Source organism: Nematolebias whitei, chromosome 16 (genome assembly GCF_014905685.2).
Source record: "Nematolebias whitei isolate Nwh7 chromosome 16, NemWhi1, whole genome shotgun sequence".
NCBI classification, from domain to species: Eukaryota; Metazoa; Chordata; class Actinopteri; order Cyprinodontiformes; family Rivulidae; genus Nematolebias; species Nematolebias whitei.
The window spans coordinates 42428115-42455339 of NC_056513.1; the positions used below are offsets into that span (position 1 = coordinate 42428115).

At 41.4% G+C, this 27225-nt stretch overlaps 1 protein-coding gene across 1 annotated transcript in view; it reads left to right on the forward strand.

The window, feature by feature from the left end:
* Positions 1-1479: 1479 nt before the first annotated feature.
* npepps (aminopeptidase puromycin sensitive) overlaps positions 1480-27225 on the forward strand; it is a 47723-nt gene continuing 21977 nt past the window's right edge. Inside the window, exons 1-11 of the mRNA XM_037690007.1 lie at positions 1480-1829; positions 6557-6641; positions 6789-6866; positions 6971-7092; positions 9572-9679; positions 12482-12682; positions 12805-12901; positions 12982-13015; positions 17995-18109; positions 22832-22996; positions 23139-23243. Of these exons, the coding sequence (XP_037545935.1) occupies positions 1530-1829; positions 6557-6641; positions 6789-6866; positions 6971-7092; positions 9572-9679; positions 12482-12682; positions 12805-12901; positions 12982-13015; positions 17995-18109; positions 22832-22996; positions 23139-23243 (1410 nt within the window). The 5' untranslated portion in view covers positions 1480-1529. The remainder of the gene's footprint in view (positions 1830-6556; positions 6642-6788; positions 6867-6970; positions 7093-9571; positions 9680-12481; positions 12683-12804; positions 12902-12981; positions 13016-17994; positions 18110-22831; positions 22997-23138; positions 23244-27225) is intronic.

A 27225-nucleotide genomic window follows, 5' to 3' on the forward strand; every position in this document is an offset into this window, starting at 1 on the left:
CGGTCCCAGACCGTCGGTCCCAGACCGTCGGTCCCAGACCGTCGGTCTGGGGTCCCAGACCGTCGGTCCCCTCCACAGAAAAAGGAAGAAGGTGGGCCTGTGATCGGAAGGTCGCTGGTTCAACTCCATGGACCAACAATATGGAAAAAAAGGTGGGTGGGAAAGGTTAAACACCCACACCTGCCTCCACCCTCATTTGCCCCACCCTGAGTCCTTACCCCCCACATCTGCTCTCCCAGGTGCCCTAGACTGCAGCTCTCTGCTCCACACAGAGGGCTGTGGTAGCTCTGTGGTCTGTGGTTGTGTCAGGAAGGGCATCCAGCGTAAAAACAATTGCCAAGTCTTTCTTGTGTGAGTTAGTTTGCTGTGGCAACCCCTGAATAAGGGAGCAGCCGAAAGAACGAGAATAAGACAGAACCACGTTCACTAATGACATCTGCACAATTACTGAAATAAAGTTCGAGTGTAACCATTGTCTTATATTTTTATTAAAACCACTGCAAAACTAAGAAAAAAAGAAAAATTCACTAAAATTTCTCTCTTCAATAGAAAAATAAAAGTACTTTTTGGAAATGTAGCTGGACACTAAGTAATTTTAACAGCAACATTTTGTTAAAAAGGCTGAATAGAGGTATCAAAAGGCTAACTTGAAGCTAAAAATTGTAAAAGACGTATTAAACATAGTTGCTACAAGAACAAAACCCACTAGTTTAAGGGCTAAAAAGCAAAGTAGCAAAGTGCTGGCAAAAAGTTGAAAAAGTCCAGGTAGAAGACAGAAAAAGCAGAGTAGTAGCTAAAAGCTTAAGGTATCCGAACACGAGCTAAAAGTTTCAAGATTGCAAGAAAACTCAACTAAAATTAAAAACAACAACACAAAAAAGTTTTCTTGCCCGATCTCTTGCCTTGGTGAAATGTGACTTATCTGTGCTGCTGATTTTCCATGCTGCTGATCTCTTGAATTTATGCTGCTGTATTCATACCCATCCGCTCACCATAGACTCATGTTCAGGCTGCTGTTTAATATATTATATTATTTAACATGATTAGTGTTTAGCGTTCTTAGATCTTTCAGCATATCGCATCCTTTAGCGTATATCTCACATCCTTATACAGTATAGCGTTTCTTTATATTTTTGCTATTTTGGGGTGTAACTGGGACCCTGAGTACACTTTCTCGCCACATGTGATGCGAATGACAATAAAGAACCTCGAAAAGCAAAAAGATAGCTTAAAGTAGCAGATAGTAGTTAAAAAGTTGTGTAAGAAGACAGAAATAAAGCCAGTTTACTGAAGCAGAGCTCAGAGAAAAATGTGTTGAAGGTTTCCATGCGAGCTTACATAATTTCTAAAGGGGAAAAGATTTTCCATTCAAGTTAAAAAGCTAAGTAGCTAGATTGCCAAAAAATAAAAACAAACATTTGTCCAGCGTGCTCTTCACGCTTCCGTTCCCACACGTGACGTGATGACGTCACCGTGTTTAGGTCGACGCAGATAAGTGAACTTGTTTGGGCTCTGTAGCTGGCAGTTTAATGTTCCTGCTGGGCCGCACGGTTCTGCTGTCATTCGCTCACAGACTCTCTAGCAGCTGCCGGTCTTCACTATCGAAGCCCACTGGGGTCAGTTCCGTTCTAACAAAACTTAGAGGAATAACTAGGGTTTCATACCGTACTGCTTTTGGAAGCGCAAGCGGCCAACATACAGGAGCCATGCCCGAAAGAAGGCCCTTCGTACGGTTACCTACTGACGTTTACCCCGTCAACTATGACTTGTGTCTGAAGCCAGATCTGATCGACTTCACTTTCGAGGGCAAGCTGGAGGCTCAAGTGGAGGTACGTTGTAACGGGGCGCCTGGCTTCGTGGGGGGGAGGTTGTCTGTGCCTGCCAGGGATTTTCTGTTATGTAATGGCTAACGTTACTGGTTGCTAGCCGATTTTAAACTGTCAAGCTTAGCTCGTATGAGCGTTAGCAACACGTTGCTCAGTAGTCCAGCTTTCGGGGGACTTCACACGGACCTAAAGAGTCCCTTAAAGGACAGGCTGCGGATCTGTGTCCAGCCGCACGCTAGCCTCTGTTAGCTAACAACAGAATAGACTTGCACTTTCCTGTTAGCCTAGCCGACCGTTTAAAGTCATATCGTACATTAACCCGTTATTAACGTCCGACAGAATGCTTAGCGCGCTGGAGAGCAGCTGAACGCACGCCAGCAGCCCTAACCAGTTTGTCTTGTTCGTCTGAAAGTGATTAGTTCTGCTGTTAACGAGCACAGTAGCAGCTAGCTAACGCTGGCTAGTGTTTGCTAAATCATGGTGTCGCCGCCTCCCACCTGCCTGCCCCACTCAAGGTTTCCTGACACTTCTCACAATTACTTTGTACTTCACACCAAGCCCTGACTATAACGAGCACTTATTATTATTAATATGATCTTAGTTGACCGTTTCAATGGTTTTGGCCTATATGTAGCTTTCTGACTTTTATTGTAAACAGACTGAGCTGACTGTGATTTATAGTTGGGAAGTTAAATGTGACTTCAGCACAGTCTTTGCTGTTAAAGATTGTAAGATTACAAAATCCACAGGCGTTTGGGTCCTTCGCAACACATCTGATAAGTTAAGACCGCATCAGTTTTAAACTTTATTTTGTTAATTATTAAAGTAACATTACATTGGAGAGTGATGCTAGTTTTCTGTCTTAATTAAAGACTACGGTTAAACCATATACTTGGATTGTAGGTCTCGTTGATAAATCCACCCCTCCATTATCTTTACCCGCTTCTTCCTTTTCGAGTCATGGGGGTCACTGGTGTCCATGTCCAGCAGTCACTGTGTGAGAGGTGGACACCCTGGACAGGTCTCCAGTCCATCACAGGGACACACAGAGACAAACGAGACAAACACCCATTCACTCTCTCACTCACCCGTGGGCCAATTTAGAGTTGCCAATCAGCCTAACATGCATGTTTTTGGCCTCAGGATTCCATCTCTGCTGTTTGCAGATGATGTGGTCCTGTTGGCGTCATCGTGCCGTGATCTTCAGCTCTCACTGGAGCGGTTTGCAGCCGAGTGTGAAGCGGCTGGGATGAGGATCGGCACCTCCAAATCTGAGGCCATGGTCCTCAACCGGAAAAGGGTGGCTTGCTCTCTTCAGGTCAAGGGTGAGGTTCTGCCTCAAGTGGAGGAGTTCAAGTGTCTCAGGGTTTTGTTTACGAGTGAGGGAAGAATGGAGCGTGAGATTGACTGACGGATTGATGCAACATCTGCAGTATTGCGGACTCTTTACCGGTCCGTTGTGGTGAAGAGAGAGCTGAGCTGTAAGGCAAAGCTCTCTGTGTACCGGTCGGTCTACGTTCCTACCCTCACCTATGGTCATGAGTTCTGGGTAGTGACCGAAAGAATGAGATCACAGATACAGGAGGTTGAAATGAGTTTTCTCCGCAGGGTAACTGGACTCTCCCTTAAGGATAGGGTGAGAAGTTCAGTTATTCGGGAGAGAGACTCGGAGTAGAACCGCTACTCCTCCACGTCGAGAGGAGCCAGTTGAGGTGGTTCGGGCATCTGGTAAAGATGCCCCCTGGGCGCCTCCCTAGAGAGGTGCTTCAGGCATGTCCAACTGGAAGGAGACCCCGGGGAAGACCCAGAACACGCTGGAGAGACTGTTTCTCAGTTGGCCTGGGAACGCCTTGGAATCCTCCCAGAAGAGCTGGAAGAGGCTGTGGAAAGAGATGTCTGGGCCTCCCTGCTCAAACTGCTGCCCCCGCGACTCGACTTCGGAATAAGCAGAAGATAATGGCTGGATGGATGGGAGGAAACTGGAGTACCCGGAGAAAACCCACGTAGCATGGAGAGAACATGCAAACTCCACCCAGAATGGCCCCTGGCTGGGATTTCATCTGGCGACCTTGTCGTTGAGAAGCAACAGCTCTACCGACTGAGCCACGCTTGCTGATAAATGTACACTGCATATAGAAAGTATTTTTTGTGCTTTTATTGATGTCATAAAGAAATTAAAGACTATATATTTAGGCCTTTTCTACAAAATAATAAAAAAAAACTTCAGTGTCAAAGTGAAAACTGATTTCTACAAAGTAATGCCAATAAAATAAAATAGGTTCAAGGTAAATTTATTGTCATTCGCATCACATAGTACATGAGATGGAACAAAATTGTGTACTCAGGGTCCCAGTTACACACAACAATAGCAAAAATATCCATCCAGCCGTCCATTATCTTTACCTGCTTATTCCTTTTCGGGTCACAGGGGTCCTGGTCTAACTACACAAATGGTTTAAAGACAGCAAAGTACGGTAAATGTTCTGAATGGTTGAGTCGAAGCCCAGACCTAAATCCAGTTGCTGTTAATGTCCGGTCCCCATGTAACCTGACAGTTTGAGCAGTTCCACACAGATGTGATGTCAGCCAAAGGTATTCGTATTAAATGCTGATGTGAAGGAGGCGAGCATTTATGCAGTCACTTTGTTTTTGTTGTTTGTTTAAAAGGTAAATTTATACTGGCCATGATTGATTTATGATGGCAATAAAAGCTGAAAACATCCAAGGAATACTTTTTCATACACACTATTTATTTATAACAAGGAACGTTAACTGTTCTATTTTAATTTTTGGGAGCGGTGGCACAGAGGTTGAAGACAAACCTGTGGTTGAGAGATTGCTGGTTCATACCCCTTGGTCATAACATCAAATTTTGGATTGGACAGAAGAACACTCATTTGCCCCACTGTGGGCTCTTGAGCAATGCCCTTCACCTCCCCCCAATCCCCACCCCAGCTGCTCCCCACGCACCTTCAATTGTAGGCCTGTGCTCCATACATGTGGGCTGTGGTAGCTCGGTGAAGGATGGCTGCGTCAGGAAGGACGCCTGGCATAAATACAGCTGATAAATCTTAGTCCTCCGTGTGACGACCCCTGAAGAAGGGAGCAGCCGATAAAGGGGAAACGGCAAGGGATAGCTTTTTGTTGGTGCCAAATCTGGTGATTAGATGTGTAATGGGACACTCGTGTTGCAAGACGGGACAAGATGGGGTCGTAAGTCCACAAGAACGAGAGCCCTGTCACCTTTGAACTCAGGAGGGTCCAACCTATTTTTACATGGGGCCATGGGTGAAACCCTGACCAAGGTTTTCAGTATTTTCTTTAAAAATGAAAACTGTTGCCATGTTTTTCAGATTTATTGTGTGTCAACATATTCTTACAAAAATATTCAATTTTCTAAATTTATCTTTTCCGTTAGCTAGAACAGTGTACTTGTATTTTTAATTTTAGGCTTATATTCTTTTCCAATGTCTTCCTTTCAAATGATAATTTTTATGCATTTATTTTTGCTTATTTCTGATGAGAACATTTCAAACAACTACAAACATTTCACCTTCAAATTAAAGCAACGAACCAAAAGAGAGAATCAAAGTGAAGTAAATTCAGTTTGAGAGTCTGAGTTGTGGAAACTCTCGGGACATTGAAACATCTGTTTTATTGTTTTCATCAACTCTTTCCCACTGATGAAGGCGGATAATTCAACAGCTTGTGTGAAGAGTGGAGGGGGTCCTCACTCAGCAGTGCAGTCCGATTCGCCTTCACTTCAAACCTCCATGTACTCCGTTCAGAAAACATTTTAACATTTGAGCAGTGCAGAGAACCAGTCTTGATACTCTGGGGAAAACATAAATAAGCCGTTAAAAATGTTTAAATATTGGGTCATTTTGTTTTGCAACGTCAAAATCACATTCTGTTTTGAAATCCTATGATTTTCAGGGTTTCCCCTACACTTCTGAACGTGGAGTGGAGGTGGGGGTGATGGCTGTGGTGTCTCTTCCAGCTGCAGAATTGGTCATAAGTTGAAGATTCTTGTTTGTTACATGCCATGACCTTCACTGAGAGATGGCGCTTCTGTTGGATAATGCTGGGGAGACGCTCGTCTTCAGAAATGTAAAAGATCGTTGTTTATGTGGCTTGAAAATCAAGAATCACAGTTCACGTTTCTCACTCTCAAAGCGTACAATGGGGTAAATCCACTTTTTCATCAGGTCTGAAAGGGTTGATTTGTGATGGATTTTTGCCTTCACTTGTTTCATCATTAAAGCCTCCGATTCCAAACAGTTGATGTGTCAGCTGGCAGCGGTGTCGTACCCCCGTCTAGTTCTAAACGTTACTTTTATTACTCCCTGAAAACTGCATGGCATCCAAATGTGCCGCCATCTCCCACCTTGAAGTAGTTCCTCAGTTGGGAAGCGATGTCTACGTTTTCACATCACAAGTTGGAAACTCCCAGTTAAACTTCCTCCTTTTTCACTGGTTTTATATCTGTGTGATGGTTTAAGACGGTGGATTCATTTTTCTGTTTAGATTTTCAATACTCCGTGAAAGTTAATTCATTCAAATGTAGTCAAACTGCTTTTTTCCTTCCATGTACTCAGTTTTAAGGAGAGGTTATGTTGTTGTTATTATTTTTGACCATTCCTCTTCCCAGACAAATGTGAATTATTAATTCTGAGACATCAAAGCTGTTCCAAAGTAAAAGTTAAGCAGTTTTGTGTTAATGTTTACAGGTAACACAAGCCACAAACCAGATTGTGATGAACTGTGCTGACATGGACATCGTCACAGCTTCCTTTGCACCACATGGAGGAGATGGTGAGGGTTATCTCACACGACACTGTCATGACCAAAATAATCTCTGGCTACACATTTTCACCTCCGTTCATCTGTTTTAAAATCCATAATGGTGTCATGTTTCAAAGCAGTCGGTCGTCTCTTCCTCTCTGTTGTCTGCCTTTACAGAAATAAACGCTACAGGATTCAACTATCAAAATGAGGATGAGAAAGTCACCCTGTCCTTTCCAAGTGCTCTACAGAAAGGTACGGAGGGACTTCACTCGTCCCTGCTTTTAAAACCACATAGCATTATTGTAGCTGAACAATGGCTCATTTCCCACTTGTTCATTGTCTGCATGCCTCTACAGGCTGCGGCATGTTGAAGATCGACTTTGTTGGGGAGCTGAATGACAAAATGAAAGGATTCTATAGAAGTAAATACACAACTCCTGCAGGAGAGGTTCGCTTTGCTGCTGTCACACAGTTCGAGGTGAGTGATGGGGTGTGCTGCTCGACCTTAATTTGACCTTCACAATTGTCTAAGATAAAACGATGTACTCCGTTTTGCTTTGATGTGTGCTACTTTTTAAAAATCCCTTGTGTTGACATTTTTTTAATTCCAAAGTCAAACCAGGTTAGTCTTTTGAGGCCTCAGACTTTCATTAAGTCGAAGTTTTGTCTGCAGGGTTTAAAATTGGTTGTTTAGGTACAATAATACTGACGGTCTGCAGAGAAAAGCATTAATTTGCTGTTTTCAGCTATACAGTTTATAGATTTTTATTTTTTATTTTTCATCTTAAAACTTTAAGAATATTGATAGCTGGACTCTCCCGTAGAGAGAGGGTGAGAAGTTCAGTTATTCAGGAGAGACTTGGAGTAGAACGGCTGCTCCTCCACGTCGAGAGGAGCCAGTTGAGGTGGTTCAGGCATCTGGTAAGGATGCCTCCTGGGTTCGAGCATGTCCAACTGGGAGGAGACCCCGGGGAAGACCCAGGACACGCTGGAGAGACTATGTGTCTCGGTTGGCCTGGGAACGCCTTGGAATCCTCCCAGAAGATCTGGAAGAGGCTGTGGAAAGAGATGTCTGGGCCTCCTTGCTCAAACTGCTGCCCCCGCGACCCGACTTCAGAATAAGCGGAAGATTATGGATGGATTTATGGATTTATGAAAAAAATACCACGATGTAAATATTGTATTTTTCTCTGGCTGATTAGCGTCTCTCTCAAAGTTAAGTTTTCTTGCTTTGGTGAAGTTTGGTAACTGAACTGAGCGTGTGGAGACAGCAGAACGTTTCTCTGCATGCAATACACCATCGCTACCTTTCATCCGTTACATTTTTACAACTGACAGCAAATTATTTAACAAATGGTGCTAAGTTTTAGGACAAACTTCGTTTCCTCTCCTCACTCCTTGAGTTTTATAGACTGGTGTCTTTAATTTGAAGGAATTAAAAACATTGTAAAACATATCAACACAACATGTCAGGATGTAGATGCATTATAATTTATTATTAGTTCTTCTTACATAAACAGACACAGCATCACTCTGCCATACCGATGATGTCCTGTGCAACTAGCTATCTATCTCACAGCAGACATGAACATAGCAGGGGTGGGAATCTTTCACCACCTCATGAGTCAATTTGATTAGATATCAGTGGGCTGCAATAAAACTAACATTATTATCAATCTTTTTTTTCTTGACACTTAAAGTGACAGTGACATGCAAATCCTACAAATACAAAAATGGAAGAAAACATTTTAATATTTAAGAATTTTTGGCTAAATACACATATTATTCATTTTGTCACATAACTGGCACCTTTTCTTTTAAACTTGGTGCAGCCAAAGTGAAACAGGAAGTGACATCAAAGAAGAACTCTTTAAAAAGGGGAACTTCCTGGTTTTTGTTAATTGAAACAATATCTAAATCTTGACTCTTCTTCATCCCTGATAGTAACTCTAAATATTCTAAATGATTCTTCTCTGCTGTCTGTGTTAGCCATCGTAGCAATGATCTGTTCACATGCAGACATTCCCCTTTGACATCACTTCCTGTTATTGTGCATGCAAATGTCTCAACAGCTGTGCATCTTAGTGGCTTGAAATTTATTTTGCAATATGTTACTAATGTTGTCTTTCCAAAAATGCATTTGTATTTATTACAAGATTTTGACGTCTCAGGCACACATGACCATGACGTCCTTTATATAAACACTGGCTGTATATATTTTCATAAAAAGTGCAAGAGGACAAAGGAAATCGAAGTACTGTATGTCCAAAAACTTGCCTTTAGAATAAATTATATTTTTTCTTTGCTACAAAACGTATTGACCGGACTCGACTCCACCCTAAGGTGAACTTTGCTAACCTTTAATTCTTCTATTTATCACCACTAAGCAGTAAATTTTAGTGGCACGTCACAAGTTGGAACCATTGTCAGATTGTTTTAAGTGTCAGAGGAGGAAGTTGAAGTATATTCATGGTAGAAAGACATGTGAAAACTTAAAAATGAAGCGACGGGGTTCATTTTACCCTTTGAAGGTATTTCCAGGGGTGCACAAAAAGTGGAAATGTTAATGCAGTTAATGTTCATCAGCTCTGAAACTGTCCTGATTACATCTGGTTCCTGCATCAGCTGGATGTGTGTGTTAGGTTTGGGGAAGAAGAGTGTTGGCTATTTCAGATGTTACTCAACAACAAATGATCCGATCGTTACTGGAAGTTTCTGTGAAGAAACGCTGCACAGGCTTTCATTTTGTGCCAGAAGTGAGAAATTATATTGAGATGCAAATATGTGCCACTTGACTTTTTATTTGTTTATTTGTTTAAGTGCCCTATTGTATTGATTTGTTGTTGTTTTTGTCCCATGCCGTGTGTGATTTACTTGTGCTTCTGGACACGAAGCCGAGCTGCCTTTTAATTTGAATGTTTCTTGATTGCTTTGTGTGTGTTTCCCTCGTCCTCCAGGCCACTGACGCCCGCAGAGCTTTTCCTTGCTGGGATGAGCCAGCCATCAAAGCCACCTTTGACATCACTCTGATCGTCCCCAAGGACCGGGTTGCCTTGTCAAATATGGTACTTGTCATGCATTCATTCCTCATTCTGAGACTCTCCAGTCTCTGCGTCACTGAGTCACACTGCTGTCAAGTTCTCTAGTTTCTAGTGTGTTTGTCCTCTTCCTCTCTCGTCTCTTCATAGCTTACATAATTACATAACGGAGGGCTGGGAGTCACTGCATATTTTACCTCTAGCTAAAGTTATGTTCAGCCACATGTGAAATATAACAGCAGTACAAGTACAAGCCAAGGTACAGCAAAATGAAAGTAAATTTTACTTGAATTAAAAAACATCATCTGACTGAAATTATTTCCTTCCTGTTTTTAGACACTGAAGGTTTAAATGACGGGTGCTCTCTTTTAGTAATATTAAGTAATGTTTTCAAAAACCCTTTTTCTCCACATGAAGCACCAAACTTTGTTTTGTTAGTTGAATTATGAAGATAATTGTGTTGTAGCTTTAGCTGAAAATTAATTTCCCCAAATATTTGTGAAGAGTTGTTGAATGAGACAGATTTTTCTCTTTAGATTGTATTTTAATGGTTATCTTTTGTAATTTATGGTCTCTGATGGTTTAGTTGAAGATTTTAATCACTGGACTGATCTGAGCTGCGTATGAACAGACTCATTCAGTTTGTGGTTATGATGAGGATGTACAGTTTGTTATAGATGGTTGTTGAACGTTTGTGCTTAAAGTTTTTAGGGCAAACGGGAAATGGTAAAAAAAAAAGTTCTAGTTTTGGGTTCAGGTTTTATTTAACATCTTGTTTTAGTCGTAATTCATTGGCTCAAGTGTTTGTCTTTACATGTAAGTTGGGTTTATTTATCTCTATTTATCTCAGTCCTCTCTGTCCAGTATGAAGCTTTACTTTAAATTAAACTGCACTTTATGAATAAAATATGAAAAGTATTGTTTTCAAAACGAGCCTTTTAACCATTTTAGTAGCATGAACTAATTGGTATCAAAAATCCAAAGAAATGTTTGGGTTCACGCTTTAATCTGTCTGATGACATCATCGATCCACAAACTTAGATCATCTTTCAGAAGATGGGTGTTATTGTCTTTGCTTTAGCTTCAAGCTAACCTTTTGATACTTTTCAGAAAATGTAATTTCACCTTTATTTAAGAAAGCTTTTTGCTCTTTTTAACTTTTACTTTGCTTTTACTACTTTAGCTTTTAGCCAGCTTTTTGCTACTTTTAGCTTCTAGCTAGGCTTTTAATATATTTAGCTCACCTTCAGCTTTTAGCTAAATTTTTGCTATGCTTTTTGCAATTCTGTTCTGCTGTTTTTAACTCTTTAGCTATAACTCTATCTCGGCTTCTTCAGCAAATTTTTGCAAAGCCGTTCAGACTCAACATTCACAGCATTTTAGCAGGAAATACAATTGTCTGGATGTGTGTATACCAATAAGCTGTAACCAAAGCTGAACAGTTGGTGCAGCTGCAAACATTGTTAGATCTGACAACAGTCTGAACCAGTGGCATCAGGACACGTCTCAATTTAGCAGAAACAAGTTTGCTCTGTCTGTGTGTTTTGAAATGATAAAAGCCAGAGTATTGTTGCCTCATACTCGTTATGGCCAAAGGATCTTTGTTGTATTGTCACCACTGAGTTAACAGTTAACCTCTGATTCAGATCACCTTCCAGCAGGCAGTCACCTGTTTTCTGCGCAGCTGAGCAGTGTACACAAGAGCTGTGTTTAAGTGAAGGCAAATGTGTGAGACCAGTGGAAAGATAAGTCCTGTGATAGGACGATGCAAAACGTTTTATAGTTGTGTTTATAGCCGACACAATCAACAGTAACGGTGAACCACATCATGATGGAGGCTACTTACCAAGAAAGACTCGCGATAAGCCAATGACTGATATTTTTCTAACATTGATGTTTTACCTTTTCCTTTACTGGAAAAAAAAAGTCTCAACAGGCAAGTTTAGTTTAGGTGAAAGAGTAAGAGTTGTAAAAGTGGATTCTCTTCTGTGTGTACACTGAACCGGCCGTAGATGAGCTGAGTGAAGAATGACTCGTAAAACTACCAATAAAAGTCTGAACATTCCTGTTTGTTCAAGGAAATCCTTCTGTTAAACAAAACAAAGGAAGAACACGGCAAGTTCTCCTGAAGGCAATTATAGTGTGTGTGTGTGTCTTCATTACCATTAACAAAATTTTTCATAAACTTGATGTGTTATTATCAAAATTTCAGGTAGTAATTATTGGTTGTTCTGTCTACAGTAGTTTACATTTTGGCTTCAGCTTGATACAAGATAGCATCACAGCTCTAGTGTGAAGGGTAATGGGTAATAAGAAACACCAGGAAACACATTGTATCTGTGACTTTCCTTCCCTCCATTGATTACAGTGACATTATTTACATGAACGCTCCTACAAGAACCCTGCAGATGTTGGATGCTGCAGATGTTGGATGCTGTCTATCATGGTGCACTAAGATTCATAACTGGCTGTAACTACCGTACCCACCACTGCTCCCAGTATTCACTGGTTAACTGGTCATCATTAACTTCAGACTCTCTCACTGGTACATTTTCATCTTTAAATCACTTCTTGGTCTGCTGCCTTCATACATCTCCTCCTACATGTCTCTGTGTGAGTGCAGCTACAGCGTGCACTCTCAGGACATTATTACCTGCAGTGTTCCCTCAGTGAGGACTGAACTAGGCAAAAGGGTCTTCTCCTACTCCGCTCCTGTTTCCTGGAATATCTTGCAGATAGATCTGAAGCTCTCAACCTTGACCTCTCTAAGTGCCTTCAAACATCTGCTAAGTTCATGACACAAACCATTGCTCTGTTTATTTTTTCCAGAATGTCATTCATCGAAAGCCATACCCAGAAGATGAAGACCTTGTGGAAGTAAAGTTTGCCACCACACCCATCATGTCCACATACCTTGTAGCTTTTGTCATTGGCGAATATGACCATGTGGAGAGCCAGTCATCGGATGGCATAACCGTACGCGTCTACACTCCAGTCGGGAAGGCAGAACAAGGGAAATTTGCGTTGGAGGTGAGCATGTTGGTGAAATGGTCCCACAAGGCTGTAAATTAAACTGACAGACCACAGGAGTGTGGACACACTTTGTCCTGACACAGACACAAATGTTGTTGTTTATATTTCTTTGAATGCAGGTTGCAACAAAGACCTTACCTTTCTACAAAGACTACTTCAGTGTTCCTTATCCATTGCCTAAAATTGATCTCATAGCTATTGCTGATTTTGCTGCTGGTGAGTAACAACATTAATATTAAAGGTTTTCTGTCAAAATGTCCAGAAATGTCTTGACTTGAGTATTTTTTCCCATTTAGGTGCCATGGAAAACTGGGGCCTTGTTACCTACAGGTAAAAGAAAAAACTAAAGTCTTGAGATTGTACTACCAGTACATTTAATTTAAACACATTGGGTCAAAACAACTATATTCACTAGACCGGGGGTCTGCAACCTTTAGGATCAAAAGAGCCATTTCTGCCCCTTAGTTCACTAAATTAAATGTGTCCAGAGCTGCAAAACCTGCTTCAATTGTCATCATCAACTGGTGGCCCATGGGCCACTTTAAGTTTATTAGAGAGGGCTTTTCTGGCCAGTAGGCGTGACATTATAAAACTACAAAACATCTAATGATTGCTAACATTTATTGATTTTTTTTTTACATTTTGAGACAAAAGAAAAGACTGGATTTCATCCATCCGTCCGTCCATTATCTTAACCCGCTTCTTCCTTTTCGTGTCACGGGGGACACTGGTGCCCATGTCCAGCAGTCGCTGTGTGAGAAGAGGCGGGGGACACCCTGGACAGGTCACAAGTCGATCACAGAAGACTGGATCCTTGTAAAGAAAAAAAATATTATTTTTGCCACTTTTTTAACAACTAAAACAATGAACTGTGCAGGCATTTGTGATTTATTTTTATTTTTATTTATTTTCATTGTGGAGAAATTGCGTAGAGTTAAAGTGAGTATAATTTACTGTATCATTACTAGTATCCACATATTTGCAAAGGAAACGACAGGAAAACTGCTAAAACTAGTCATTTATTGTTGTTTGTATAACATCCTATAAAATGTAGTTTGATGTTAGTTTTGGTCAAAGCTCTAAAGAGCCGCTGTGGAGGGACTAAAGAGCCACATGTGGCTCCAAAGCCGCAGGTTGCAGACCCCTACACTAGTTGTTTGTGGTTATTAGGTGTTTAAAGTGACAAATTGCTGTGAAACAAGGGATGTGTTTACAGAGTTAAACTTGTACGATTACAGTAACAGCCTGTGTTCTTTTTTTATTGTTGAACATTTTATAATGGAATACCAGTATTAAACAAAATAAAAAGTACAAGAATTAATTTGTCAAACAGTAAACAGTTTAAAGTGTTTCCTAAAGCTCAACCATAAATTCTGCTTTATTTGGTCACAGACTTTATTTTTTTTAAACACTGCAAAACATGAATTGATTAGAGGTGTGCTAAAAGTTCTGATTTCTATTAGTTTATTTTTTTTATCTCGTTTTGTATTGTACCTTGAATACATTTACATTTGGGATTACCATAGATAAAATGTTAACATTTTCAGATGTATCTAAGCATCCAACATGGACGTTATTAATTTAATTCAAGTCTTTTTGAAGCCTTAGGTCCTTTTGGATGAGTGCTGTAATAGCTTTTTAAAATTGCTTTGTGGTGGATGAATTTACTGTCGGAGGTCAACATGTGATCGGCGTAAAGCAGCAGGATCCATTTATGGTCATGGAAAAGAAAAGTCCACTCTCTTTCATTCCTAGGGATCAGGATATAAAATATTTGGGTCTTTTACCAGGTTCTAAAATTATTCAAATCTAACCTCAAGTGAACAAAAGTGCAACAGATTTCAACGTTTTATTATTTATCAGTCAAAAAAACAACTAAAATGGAAAAGATGAGAAAGACCGAGTTCATTCCTGCTGCTTCCACAGGATATCAGAGGTTCAGTAGCAGCTAGGAGCTGCTGATCAACTGTATTGATTAAATGATCATCAGTGTGAGCAGCTCTATAAAAGCAGGAGTTGTCATTTTGCTGCTTTGTGTTATAAACCGTAGATGTGTGTTCACGTAAAGACAAGTTGAACAACATCAGCAACGATCTTGTAGAATCAACTGTTGCTGCCTATCAGTCTGGAAATGAGTTAAAGTTCACGTCCAGACTTTTTAAAGTCCCATCATTCTACATAAAGACGGACGATTCACACGTAAAAAGACCTTTTTTCATCGTCTTCTCAATAGCAAGCGTCGTAGAAAATTTATTTTGGGATGGAGCTTTTTTTGTCTGCTCTCTGAAAAATGCATGGTCAGACCTCAGGCTTTATAGGCCTTAGTTAAAGGTTAAAGTTCATGACAGGATAACTAGAAAAGACTGGCTTGTTTAGAAGGGTTGCAGGAGAAAACTTCTCTAAAGAAGCATGACAACATCACTTATGGCTGCCACAAACTCCACAAAACCAAGAAAAATGTTCTTTCTCTCCCAGGGCTGGCAGAGAAGAATGTCTTCTCTTTCACAGGCCAACTTTAGGAGTTCTAACAGCTTGTTCTTGACACATCACCCGTGCAGAACTTTTGTCTTGTGTGGTGTTTAGCAACTATTGTGTGGTTGGTCAGAAATTTGGTTTATAGAGAAAAGCAGAATCCTGCTTTTAAATGACACAGAAGTTTATAGAGTTGCCAGGATTTCTGTACTTGTTTCTCATGAGGTGTAAGATGTTCAAGCCAGAACAAACTCCAGTCTTGTTCCTGCCACCTCAAGTAAACTTTTTTTCAGAGTCAGAGAGATTTATTTGTCTTTTGCACCTCATGTGGTACATTTGGTGGAATGAGATTATGTACACAGGGTCCCAGTTACATCCAACAATAAAATGTAAAAGAAAAACAGTAATAACATCTAAGATATGAACTAAGAAAAACATCAACTAAATAACACACTAAGCACTAATATTATAAAAACATGAACAATGAACAGCAGCACGAACATGAGTCTGTGTGAACAGATGAGCACAAATGAACACGGCAACATGACACAGATCAGCAGCAACATGACACAGATCAGCAGCAACATGATTTGATTTTTTTCACAGTGATTATTCTGGTTAGAGATTCCTGAGTCTAACAGCCTCAGGGTAGAAGCTGTTCCTCAGTCTAGTGGTTCTACACTTAATGCTTTTCAACCTCCTTCCTGAGGGAAGCGGGGCAAAAAGTGTGTGTGCTGGGTGAGTGAGGTCCTTCATGATGCAAGTGGCCCTCTTCCTGCATCTGGAGGTGTAGATGTCTGTGATGGTGGGGAGGCTGATTCCGACAGATTTCTGTGCAGCTGTATTGTGAAATTCTTTATCAAAGGTTCGTGAACGATCGGCACATATTATTCAGACGAAGGAAAAAATGACACACACAGACTGTAACTTGCTAGAATAATATTTGTCATTTATTAATCTGCCACAAGAAATCACAGCCAAGCAAAAGAGTCATGTACACTCGTACACTCTTAACACACAAATTGATATGAGTATCCCTCACCGTGACAAAATGATCGGGAAGCCTTTCGATCCAATGAGGAGAACTCAATCAGGCGATCTGGCACCGCGCGCTGGTCCAGAACAAGACTTCTAACTCTCTGTGTCTGATACATTTCTTATAAAGGCTTCCCTGATCGCGTGAGAGCAGATCAAAGCAAGTTTTGATGGTTGCCAGGAGAACAGATTTAATTAAATCTGTTTTTCCTTCATCAAAGCAATCTGTGCAACAGAGCGATTTCATATAAACATGTCCTTCAAAACCTGGGTCACTGTAACCTGAAAACGGGGCCCCATCTTCTGGTTAGAGCATCCCCCGGAGGACTTTAATTACTCCAAAACACATCTGCAGCACAGGAATGACTGAATAAGCAGATAAGCTGCATCAAAAGTGAGTATAAGTGTGTTTAAATAAGTATAATATAGGTCTAGATTGGCATAAAAGCATTAAAATAATAATTTCTATATCATTCCACCCTTGCTTTTATGGCAATTTTAGACATTTAATTCTGAATAAGTAACACACACAAAATATATATGTTTGAATTGGCATAAGGGCAACTTCACACCTTATAAAACATATTTTTATATCAGCAGCCTTCACCACTCTCTGCAAAGCTTTTCTTTCTGCAGCTGTGCAGCCTCCATGCCACACGTTGATGCTCGAGCACAGGATGCTCTCCACTGCACACCTGTAGAAGGAGGTGAGGACTGAGCTTCCCAGACCAGCTCGCCTCAGCCGCCTGAGGAAGTAGAGTCTCTGATGAGCTTTCTTGATCAGGCTGGTGGTGTTGTTGCTCCAGCTGAGGTTGTCATTCATGTGTACACCCAAGTACTTGTAGCTGGAGACCACTTCCACCGCAGATCCTCTTATGTTTAGGGGGGTGTAGATGTTTTTGTTCCTTCTGAAGTCCACAACCATCTCCTTTGTCTTCTTCACATTGATGTGAAGGTTGGTCTTCCTGCACCAGCTCTCCAGGTGTTCCATCTCCTGCTTGTAGCTGAAATCATCTTTGTGTGTGATGCATCCCACCACCACTGTATCATCTGCAAACTTTACAATGTGACAGCCTGGATGAGTAGGTGCACAATCATACGTGAGCAGAGTAAACAGGAGAGGGCTCAACACACATCCCTGAGGAGAGCCAGTGCTGAGGGTTATAGTGGAGGAGGAGAAGTTGTGGATCCTCAGACTGTGGTCTTTTTAAGAAATCTAGTACCCAGTTGCAAATGGAGGGGTTTAGTCCCAGTGTGAATAGTTTGTCCATCAGGGTTTTCTCAGTTCTTGTGAATAATTTAACAAGATTTAAGCTTGTTCATTTCAATTTAACTGAACCACAAGACTTCTGGAACAGTGTTCTTTACACTGATAAGATGAGACCCAAATAAAGATTGAACCAACTTTTCCATATCAAAGTTTTCTGCAGTCACATGTGAAGCTGTCTTCAACAACTGTCATAGACTCTCAAGAGACTTATGCAAAACAAGTCTGCTAACTTGAAAGAAAACGTAGTGAAGCCTGTTGAGCTTTTGTACATTTAAGGAAGTGTTTGAATAATTTTAGTACCTGACAGAGACAGCAGGATCTTCTATGCCCTGATATGTAAACCCCCATATTAAAGAGAGTGGACTTTCTTTTCCCCATGCCTGTTTTTATGGTTCTAAGCCATCTTCGTGTTGATTTTCTTCACATCCTTACAGCTCATAAGAACTGCGTGAAGGAGAGAAACCTGCTGTTCACTAACAGATGTTTACTTCCAGCTGTTTTTGTGTTAACCTTGCAGCCATCTTTTTTTCAGGGAGACTGCACTGCTAATCGACCCGAAGAACTCCTGCTCGTCGTCCAAGCAGTGGGTGGCTTTAGTGGTTGGACATGAACTTGCCCACCAGTGGTTTGGAAACTTGGTCACCATGGTAACCACCCACAACACTCAGCATTTATCTTTATTTTTTTACTTTTTATGTTTAGTTTTTTTTTTACTTTACACAAAACATTAATACACAACAAAAATACAAAATCAATTGCCTCCAATGTGTCTCATCAGTGTATGAATGTGATAAAGCTCTGATTATTCTCTTTAGAATGATTTGTTGAATCAGCTTTGTAGAGATCTAGTATAGAGCTGTATGAATGGGTAAATGAGGCACAAATTGTTGTAAAGTGATTTGAGTATCTTGATCAGATAGAAAGGTGTTATATATGTACAGTCCATTTACCATTTATGAGTACGAATGAACACAGCAGCATGAAATTCACATTCATTTCTTGTTCCCATTTTGACTAAACATACAATAAATTATTTCCATCAGTGTTTGGCACAGCTAACCAAAAGGTTAACTTTGCTAACCGCTTAAAAAATATTAGCTTTGCTAACGCTAAACCGCTAAACAAGTTTTAAAAATATTTGCGGAAGCTAAAGCGCTAACTTTTATCGTACGCTGTTGTTGCCGACACTGTAAGACTGTAATGTGACACAGTGGTCACATAATGGTGGCCAGTTATAAAACGGTCATATCGAGTGAAATTTCTCAGTACCTGTTAGAGCCTGGTGTTATATTTTCTTTCTGTGTTCCCTGTGGTACTCCTGAAGCTTTTCTCTAGCTCTCTCGGTGGTGGCCATCATGGTTCCTTGGTGATTGACTACCTGTTGCCATCCCAGCAGTTTCCGGAGCTGTGCTCCCAGTTAGCTGTCGTCTGTGGGCTCTGGCTCCTCCACTGGGAATCCTTGTGTTTTCTTCTCCCGCAGCACCTCCTGCGTGCCGTCATAGCTCTGTTCTTGGGTGCTCCAGTGGATTCTCATCTTGGTGAACGGTGTTTCAAAGTGAATGTTCTTTTCCTTTCGCATTTTCCTTATCCCAACGTACTTTTTCTCCTTTTAACTATCTCTGCCAGGTAGTCATGGTCAGCACACACAGTCTTATTGCAGCAGGATCTTTCCTTTTCTCCAAGCTTCTCTCAGCACCATCTCCTTGGTAGTAAATTCTTGAACGTTAGCGATAATTGGTCTTGGCAGTGGCTCATGTTGGGGTTTAGGAGCCAGAGATTGGTGGACTCATATTTTCAGTTCCAGGTTCAGAGGTGTCGGCAGCTTTCTTCAAAGAAGTGTTTCAATGAACTGAGGTAGCAAGTTTCCTTTTCCTCCCTCCGTCATTCTGTAGATGTGCATGTTATTTCTTCTGGTTCTGGCCTCCAGGTCAGTAAGTTTACGCAGTAAATCTTTTTGCTGGTCCAGGCTGTTAGAGAGCTCTACGGTCACCGCTGCCTCCACTCACATCTCCATCTCACCCACTCGTTCAGACAGGTTCTGCACCTTCGTTGTTGGGCTGTCAGGCATACCTTAAATTTCTTGTCCAAGTTGAGTAATTTCACTTCCTATTCACATTGTCCCCTTTAAGTTCTGTTGGCTCCTTCATCGCTGCTTTTATTTCAGCGAGGTCCATTTTCTGGTGCTAGCTTGTAATGCTTCAATGTATTTTAGCTTTTGTTGTCGAGTTATCTTTTTCTTGAGGTTTTGGCTTTGTAAATGTTATATGGCCTCTAATGAGTCCTTCCCCCTCTTCAAGCTTTCTCTGTCGGATATTACGCTTCTGAGTTATTTTGAGGGATTTGTGCTAGCAGTTTGGGAGAGCGGTTTTCCATGCGTCTGACTCCCATGAGTTGAACCAGAAGTCGAGCAGTTATCTTTTAAATAAAAATATATTTTCATACACCCACACACGTGTACTAGCAAAGAGGTTTGAAAGATCGGGGATCACAACAAAACAAGAAATGACATTTAGCTCCAGGTGAAGAATTGTTGCTAATTATTGTTTCTCTGAGACGGGAGTGGTGGTTTCTCTCTGCAACTACCCCCTCATGAGTAGAGCTGCAACAGTTAGTCAACAGTCCGCTAGTCGACTAAAAAATATTATTCATGCAGATTTTTATTGTTGTTTACAGACCTGGTAATGGAAGGCTATGGGCACATTATTTATTTATTTATTTTTGTAACTGCAATGCACAATTAGAACATCTGGGGTCAACATTGTCTCTATTATTTGCAAAGACTGAATCACTTGAAAATTTGCTGAAGAAGCATCAGTTGAGTTATTTAAGCTAAAACACACAGAATAGTAGCTAAAAGGAGCAGAACAGAAGCTTAAAAAAGCAAAAGCAAAATGCAAGCTAAAAGATAAAAGGAGCAAAAAATAACTAAAAGAAGCAAAACTCTAAAATGACCTAAAAGTTGAAAGATGTACAAATATAGCTAGAAATGGCTAAACAAAGCACACAGGTAGAAGCTAAAAATAGCACTCTAGCTAATAGTAGCTAAATGCTTTAAATCTAAAAATAGCAGAATGGTGTATCAGCATTAACTGAATTGCTGCTGTAGCTGAATCTTTGAATATCAGTATAAATGAGTTTTAAAATTTACACGCATTTACTTTCATTTCGTTTCTGAAACAAAATGAAACTAATTTTTATTCTTTCATTGCCCTTTGGAAATAAGAAGGAGCTTCATGATGAAAATGGAAGAGAAAGAAATTAAAGCATCGGCCCCATCAAGCTAGTATTGATGCGATACAATGCTAACGTTGATATTAGTATGAATATTTTGATCGATCTGCACAGAGTCTTCTAACAAAGAAGAAAAAGACCAACTGTGCATCTGAAGGAGAGGTTTACAAATAAAACAGACTTTTGAGCATTTTACTGAAAGTTAACAAAATATTGAATGCAACTTGTGCGCAGCGGAGGACCCCGCCACCCCCATCACTGCAGTACTGCTGGAGACGGCAGCTTTAAGGGAGTTTTAGAAGTTAATTAATTAGCTCATCATGTTGACTCATGTTTGTTTGTAACCTATCGATTTAAACTGGGCCTCTTGGACGATTGTAAAGCGAACATCATTCAGCTGAATTATGTTTGCAAACATGACCTGTTACAAGCAGTTAATGGAAGGGGGAGTTTCTACACAACCCCATGCCCCACCTCCACCTGCATGTACAATGAGTGTTTTTCTAAATGTAAACCGCTCCACCCAACATTAATCATTCATTTGTAAATAAAGTTGTGTTTTTTTTTTCAGCATAATACTGCACTGCAAAAGTAAATTTATTAAATTAGTGTTTTTGAAATGTACACAGTTAATTTCTTTAATTTAAAGCCTTTTTAAAAAAAAAGGCTTTCAGACCCACCCACACCCATATTTGCACTTTTTGTTTAAAGTTAGAAGCATCGCTTATAAGTACATAACCAAAAAAAGTTTTAATGTGCAACTCAACTAAGGTTGCCTTTTTATGTCTGAATCAGAATCTGTTTTATTTTCTTTGCACAAAGCACAATGAAATTACATTTCAGTACAGCCCAGCCAAAGAACCAAACAAACAAACAGATACAGACTTGGGTAGACAGGGTGACTGAGGCGACAGTCTCTGAGAGGCGCTCCATTTTCATTCGATTAGAAAAAGGGGAACGAGGGAAGAGGGGGCAAAACATCAAATCTCGCACTGTGTTCCTCCAGGACACAGCATGAGGCTGCAAAAACCCCAGCACATAAAAAAACAGCATGAATAGACATATGTGTATGGAGTGGGTGGGGGTTCCAGTACAGGTCGCCAGGTATTGCATATCCTAGGTTGCTGCACTGGGGGAGGGCAATGAGGGAGGCCAGCGAAGGCATGAGTTTGAGGAGCCAGAGCTCCTCTCCTCCGCTGTATAGCTGTCATTTCTGACCCGGAGCCCGGCCCCGCCCGACTTGATTTCGGACAGATGTCTGATACAGGTCCTTGGGTGGGAGGGGCAGAGTGTCTTGTTTCCATAACATCCAGGAGAAATTGAAATAGTCAGCCATCCAAGGCCAGAGCCAGATTCAGATATCAACATTTGTTTTGGGTCAGGCCGAGCTCTGTTAATTTCTATCTGCCTTTACACACTCGCTAGTACATCTCATCTCATGGCGACTCCAAACAGCCAAAATTGTGATTACACACGCCAAGTCAAGCTTACAACTTCTCCGAGATCTATTCCTTCCCACTGTCCATGGACACTGCCAGAAAGTTTCATAGTCCTGATTAAGATGGCACGTCTATCAGCCGGCTCAGCTCTGATACAGGTCCACAGATAGTTCACACAGCATAGTCTGAGTGTTTCCAAGCACAGCACATTCTTCATAATTTGTCGATAATCCAGGTGACCACCAGCTTCAAAAAGCAGAAGTCCTGTTATCCATCCATCCATTATCTTTTACCCGCTTCTTCCATTTTGGGTCACGGATGTCGCTGGTGCCCATGTCCAGCAATCACTGTGTGAGGGTCGGGGTACACCCTGGACAGGTCGCAAGTAATCCTGTTATCATAAATCCAATTATGTACATCCCCCAGGGATGGTGTTCTGTTGAGGTAAGAGGGCTGTCCTTCACCCCGTCTTCTTGTTGAAAATTTTATCAGTTGCGTTGAGAGACCAGCTGACCGATCCATACTTTACAATTCGGAACATATGCAAAAAGAGGCTCTGAAAAAGGTTCACAGGACAAAGAGCAGAGCAGGGAGGATTGTGGATTGTGAGGATTAAAACTAGTTTTATTCCTCCAGTGTTTTGCTGGAAGGATATTCGGAAGAACCGTTTGAGAGACAGTGTCTTGTGTTTTTACACAGGAATGGTGGACCCATCTCTGGCTTAATGAAGGCTTTGCATCCTGGATTGAGTATCTTTGTGTGGACCACTGCTTCCCTGAGTATGACATCTGGACCCAGTTTGTCTCAGCAGACTACACCCGTGCTCTTGATCTGGATGCACTGGACAGCAGTCATCCCATCGAGGTGAGACCAGCAGCAGCCAGCAGGGCTTTACTTTTCACACCTTTGCTTTACAGCTGCAAAACCAGGAAGTTGATCATTTAAAGTGTTGACAGTATGGCTTTGATCAAAACAGTGCTTTTTGTCCTGATGTTCTGTGTTTCAGGTGAATGTGGGCCATCCATCAGAAGTTGATGAAATTTTTGATGCAATTTCCTACAGCAAAGGAGCATCAGTGATCCGCATGTTGCACAACTACATAGGAGATGAGGTTGGTGGACTAACCAGCAGTGAAGCTTTGTGTCTCTTTAAATTGTTTGATATTGAAACCCTGTCCACACAGGAACACTGTATTTTGAAAATAATCTTTCTTTTTAAATATGACAATGTTTCTCCAAAAGTTTTTAACCACACTGAAACACAGAAAACAAGCCAAATGTTGCAGTAGCTGTTCCAGAGCTGTATGTAGTGCCATAACGCTGCCACAAAAATGCTCTAGAAACAGTTAGAGCATTGAAGATGGGTCGTGGCTGGGTCTTCCAACATCACAATGACCCGAAGCTCACAGCCAGGAGAACCAAGGAGTGGCTTCATAAGAAGCAGATCAAGGTTCAGAAGTGGCCTAGCCAGTCTCCAGACCTGAACCCTATAGAAAATCTTTGGAGGGAGCTCAAACTCCGTGTTTCTCAGTGATAGCCCAGAAACCTGCTGATCTAGAGAAGATCTGTGTGAAGGAATGGGCTAAAATCCTGCTGCAATAAACCTGGTGAAGAACTACAGGAAACCTTTGACCTCTGTAACTGCAAACAAAGATACTGTACCAAATATTAACATTGATTTTCACAGGTGTTCAAATACTTATTTGCAGCAGTAACACACAAATAAATTATTTTAAAAAATCATACATTGTGATTTCCGGATTTAAAAAAAATTTTTTTTTAGATTATGTCTCTCACAGTGGACACGCACCTAATATGAAAATTTCAGACCCCTCCATGATTTTTAAGTGGGAGAACTTGCAAAGTTGCAGGGTGTTCAAATACTTATTTTCCTCACTGTATGTGTCACGGTAAACTGCGGTACTAGTGACAGAGTCGTCAGTTTAAATTTACATAATGGATGATTTGTATTCAACATAATGGTACTTCATCCAGTGGTTTAACAGTCAACATTGGTGTACCACAAGGCTTAGGACCCACCCTCTTTACAATCTACATACAGTGTTTCCCCTACCAATATACAAGCGGGACGTCCCGCCCCATCAACAGAACTGAGCGCCACGTCTACCGAACCCCATCCCCCAACCCCAACCACCTGTCGGCACTTACGTAATGCTAAACGAGCGGCTCGCAATGCAGGTGCACTAGCTAAAAAGCTAAAGGCAGCTCTTCCTTCATGCTGAACCCCCCACGGTACAAACAGCGCACGGCTCAGATGTGCATCCGTCTCTCCCCCGTACCAAACTGCAAAGTGGACCCCCACAAAAGTTATATCCAAACGACCGGCCCGGCTCCAAGATGTGTGCTATTACTTTTATTGGCAATTGGCGTTACCATGGCGACATAATTTGCTAACGAAAATGACAAATTTCCAATAGGAAATGAATAGGAGAAAACTTTTCAAAAACTGAGTAACGTCGGGAGCCATTTTGGTTCAACATGCATGGAAGGCACCTATTATCACCTATTATTATTATTAATTAGTAAAAATAATAATTAACATAAATTATTAATGATTCATTTTAATAATTACAAATAATAACATGAATAATTACTACTAATAATAATTGATATTTAATATTAATTATTATTATCAAGTACATTAATAGTTTATAGTGATTAATAAATCTACAATATATTATTAATATTATTAATATTTATTATTATTAATTAATAATAAATCGTCAGTCCCCGTCAAAGTTTCTCCAGGAACTTTCTAGTCTTTTAAATACCATTTTATTTTCACTTGTTAAAAAAATTCTCAATTTGTATGCATGCTTTATGACTGTCTATTGTTGTCCATTGTTGTCATCACTCTTTGTTAAAATCAGGTCCCTCTTGTAAATGAGTCCCTGAGACTCAGCAGGGTTAACCTGTATAAATAAAGGTTGAATGAAAAAAAAAATTTAAGGCAGAGAATCCAGCAAGAAACGGAGGAGAGAATTCTCTTCAAAATGTTCAAAGGGTTTAGGGTAAATTCTTTATGAACAAGTGTTGGTCTTTTAAAACTGTAATTTCTCAACAAAGTCCATGCTCAATAATCCAGGTATACAATCCAACATTTTTCAGTCGGGTCATCTGGACAGTTTCTTTTTTTTTTGTGCTGAAACGTTTTACCTTCGGTCCGAAAGGCTTCATCAGTCAAGGAAACACACAACAAAACTGATTCTACCCCCAACAGTTTACTCGAAAGTGGAACAAACCAGTTCTGATTGTGATAAGATGGTCTGTTTGGTACGCCCCCTCCTCCATTCCCAGCCCTCTTCCTTGTTGACAGTCTTGTCAAACTGGTTGAAAACAACAAATTTCTCAAGTTTTCTTAATTATATACTTTATGTATTTTTTTATACGTATAGTATATACTTTTTTTTTCCCTCCAACTTTTGCTTTAGTATTGTTGACAGTTTAATAAAGTGATAAAACCCTTCTGGCCTTAGATTTGGTGTAATAAGTAATAATAGTACTTCTGCTGCTCTACTTATGAGAGTTTTATTTTTTTTACCAGTCTTGTCTGCTCGTTGAAGTTTTACAGGTTATGACCGTTTTGCTGTAGTTGAGCTACTGACATCTGAAAGAATCATTTAATTTGTCTGGGTTGTAGGTTAGGCAGAAGGTGGGTCTATGATACGGTTTTTGAAAAGTTTTGAGTTCTCGTGTGGACGGCCTAAACACAACATGACGAGTAATGATTTTCTCACTCTGCAACACAGTTTCAAAACATACTATTTATGTGTTCCTAAAAAGCTGTTCTATTTCGTATAGGCTTCACCCTTTAAGGCTATCGCTAGTGGGTTTATCCCTTTGCGCACAGCACAGCACTGAAAACTTTAGTCCGCGCCCACCGGCTGTGTGGGACCCACCCCCGGTACCGGGCAATCGGCTCCCATTTCTTCTTCTGCCAGCTAGCTAGCACTGTCAGAAGAACAAAGAAGGAAAAGATGTCCAGCTTTGACCAGCACAACTTTTGCTAAGGAAGCCTGGGTCTCCGCCACGCCAACCTCCTGCCGTCCCGGTGAGCTCTTCCTCCCCGAGAAGAAGCAGAGACGAGCAGTCTTGTTCAATGTAAGTGTCGAGGAGTGTTTTTCCGTGGCGGGCCGCTACCCGCTGGATGACGCCATCGCCTTTTCTAACGTTTTTCCTCGTGGCGAATCGGATGATTCCCTCGAAAAAGTCAATGTTGGCAGCAGCCCCACTGAATGTTTTTTTGTGGAGGGCCGCTACTCGCTGGACAACGCCACCACCTTTTCTAACGTGTTTTTCTCGCGGTGAATCGGATGATTCCCTCAAAAAAGGCGTTGTTGGCAGCAGCTCCGCTGAGTGTTTGTCCATGGCGGGACGCTGTGCGGGGGACGACGCCACCGCCTTTGACACAGAGTCACGCAGTGAATCGAATAATTCCTCCGAGAAAGGCGATGCCGGAAACAACCTCGCAGCCCCTTCCCTCCTGGAGAGCGTAGTGATGGAAGAAGAGCGGTCGAGCGGCTGCTCAGCCACCTCGGGTTTTCCCACGTCGGCGACCACACCGCTCCCAGTCGTCAGCGCCCTCCTCTCGGAGCTGCCTGGCATAATACAGGAGGCTGCTAACACAAAGGGACTTTCCATCCCTTGCCTCCCTCCACCCTGATCGGATGATCTGGCGGGAAGGTTTGGCTCCGCCCCGGCTCGTCGCCCTGACCCCATCTGGCCTCACTGTCCAGCTGTGACGTCACACTGGAACGAGGCTGCAGCTGGACCCAGCAAGCTGAAGACATCCGTCTCCACCTTCGCCTCCATCTCCAGAGTGGAGGGTTTTACTGATGGGTGTTTTTCCCTCGGTTCCCCCCCCTGGAGCCAAGCTTGGCAGAGGTGCTTGGGGCAAAAGCTTCCAGGATGGATCAGCAACCTGTCCCTTCAGGGAAGCATGACCAGATGGTGACAAAGGTCTCCAACCGAGCTCACCGTTGCTCATTCCAGGTGGCTGTGGTGAATAACAACGTCGCCTTGCTGGCCTACAGCATCTCTAAGAGGCTGGAAGAAGTAGACCTGCTGGAGGAG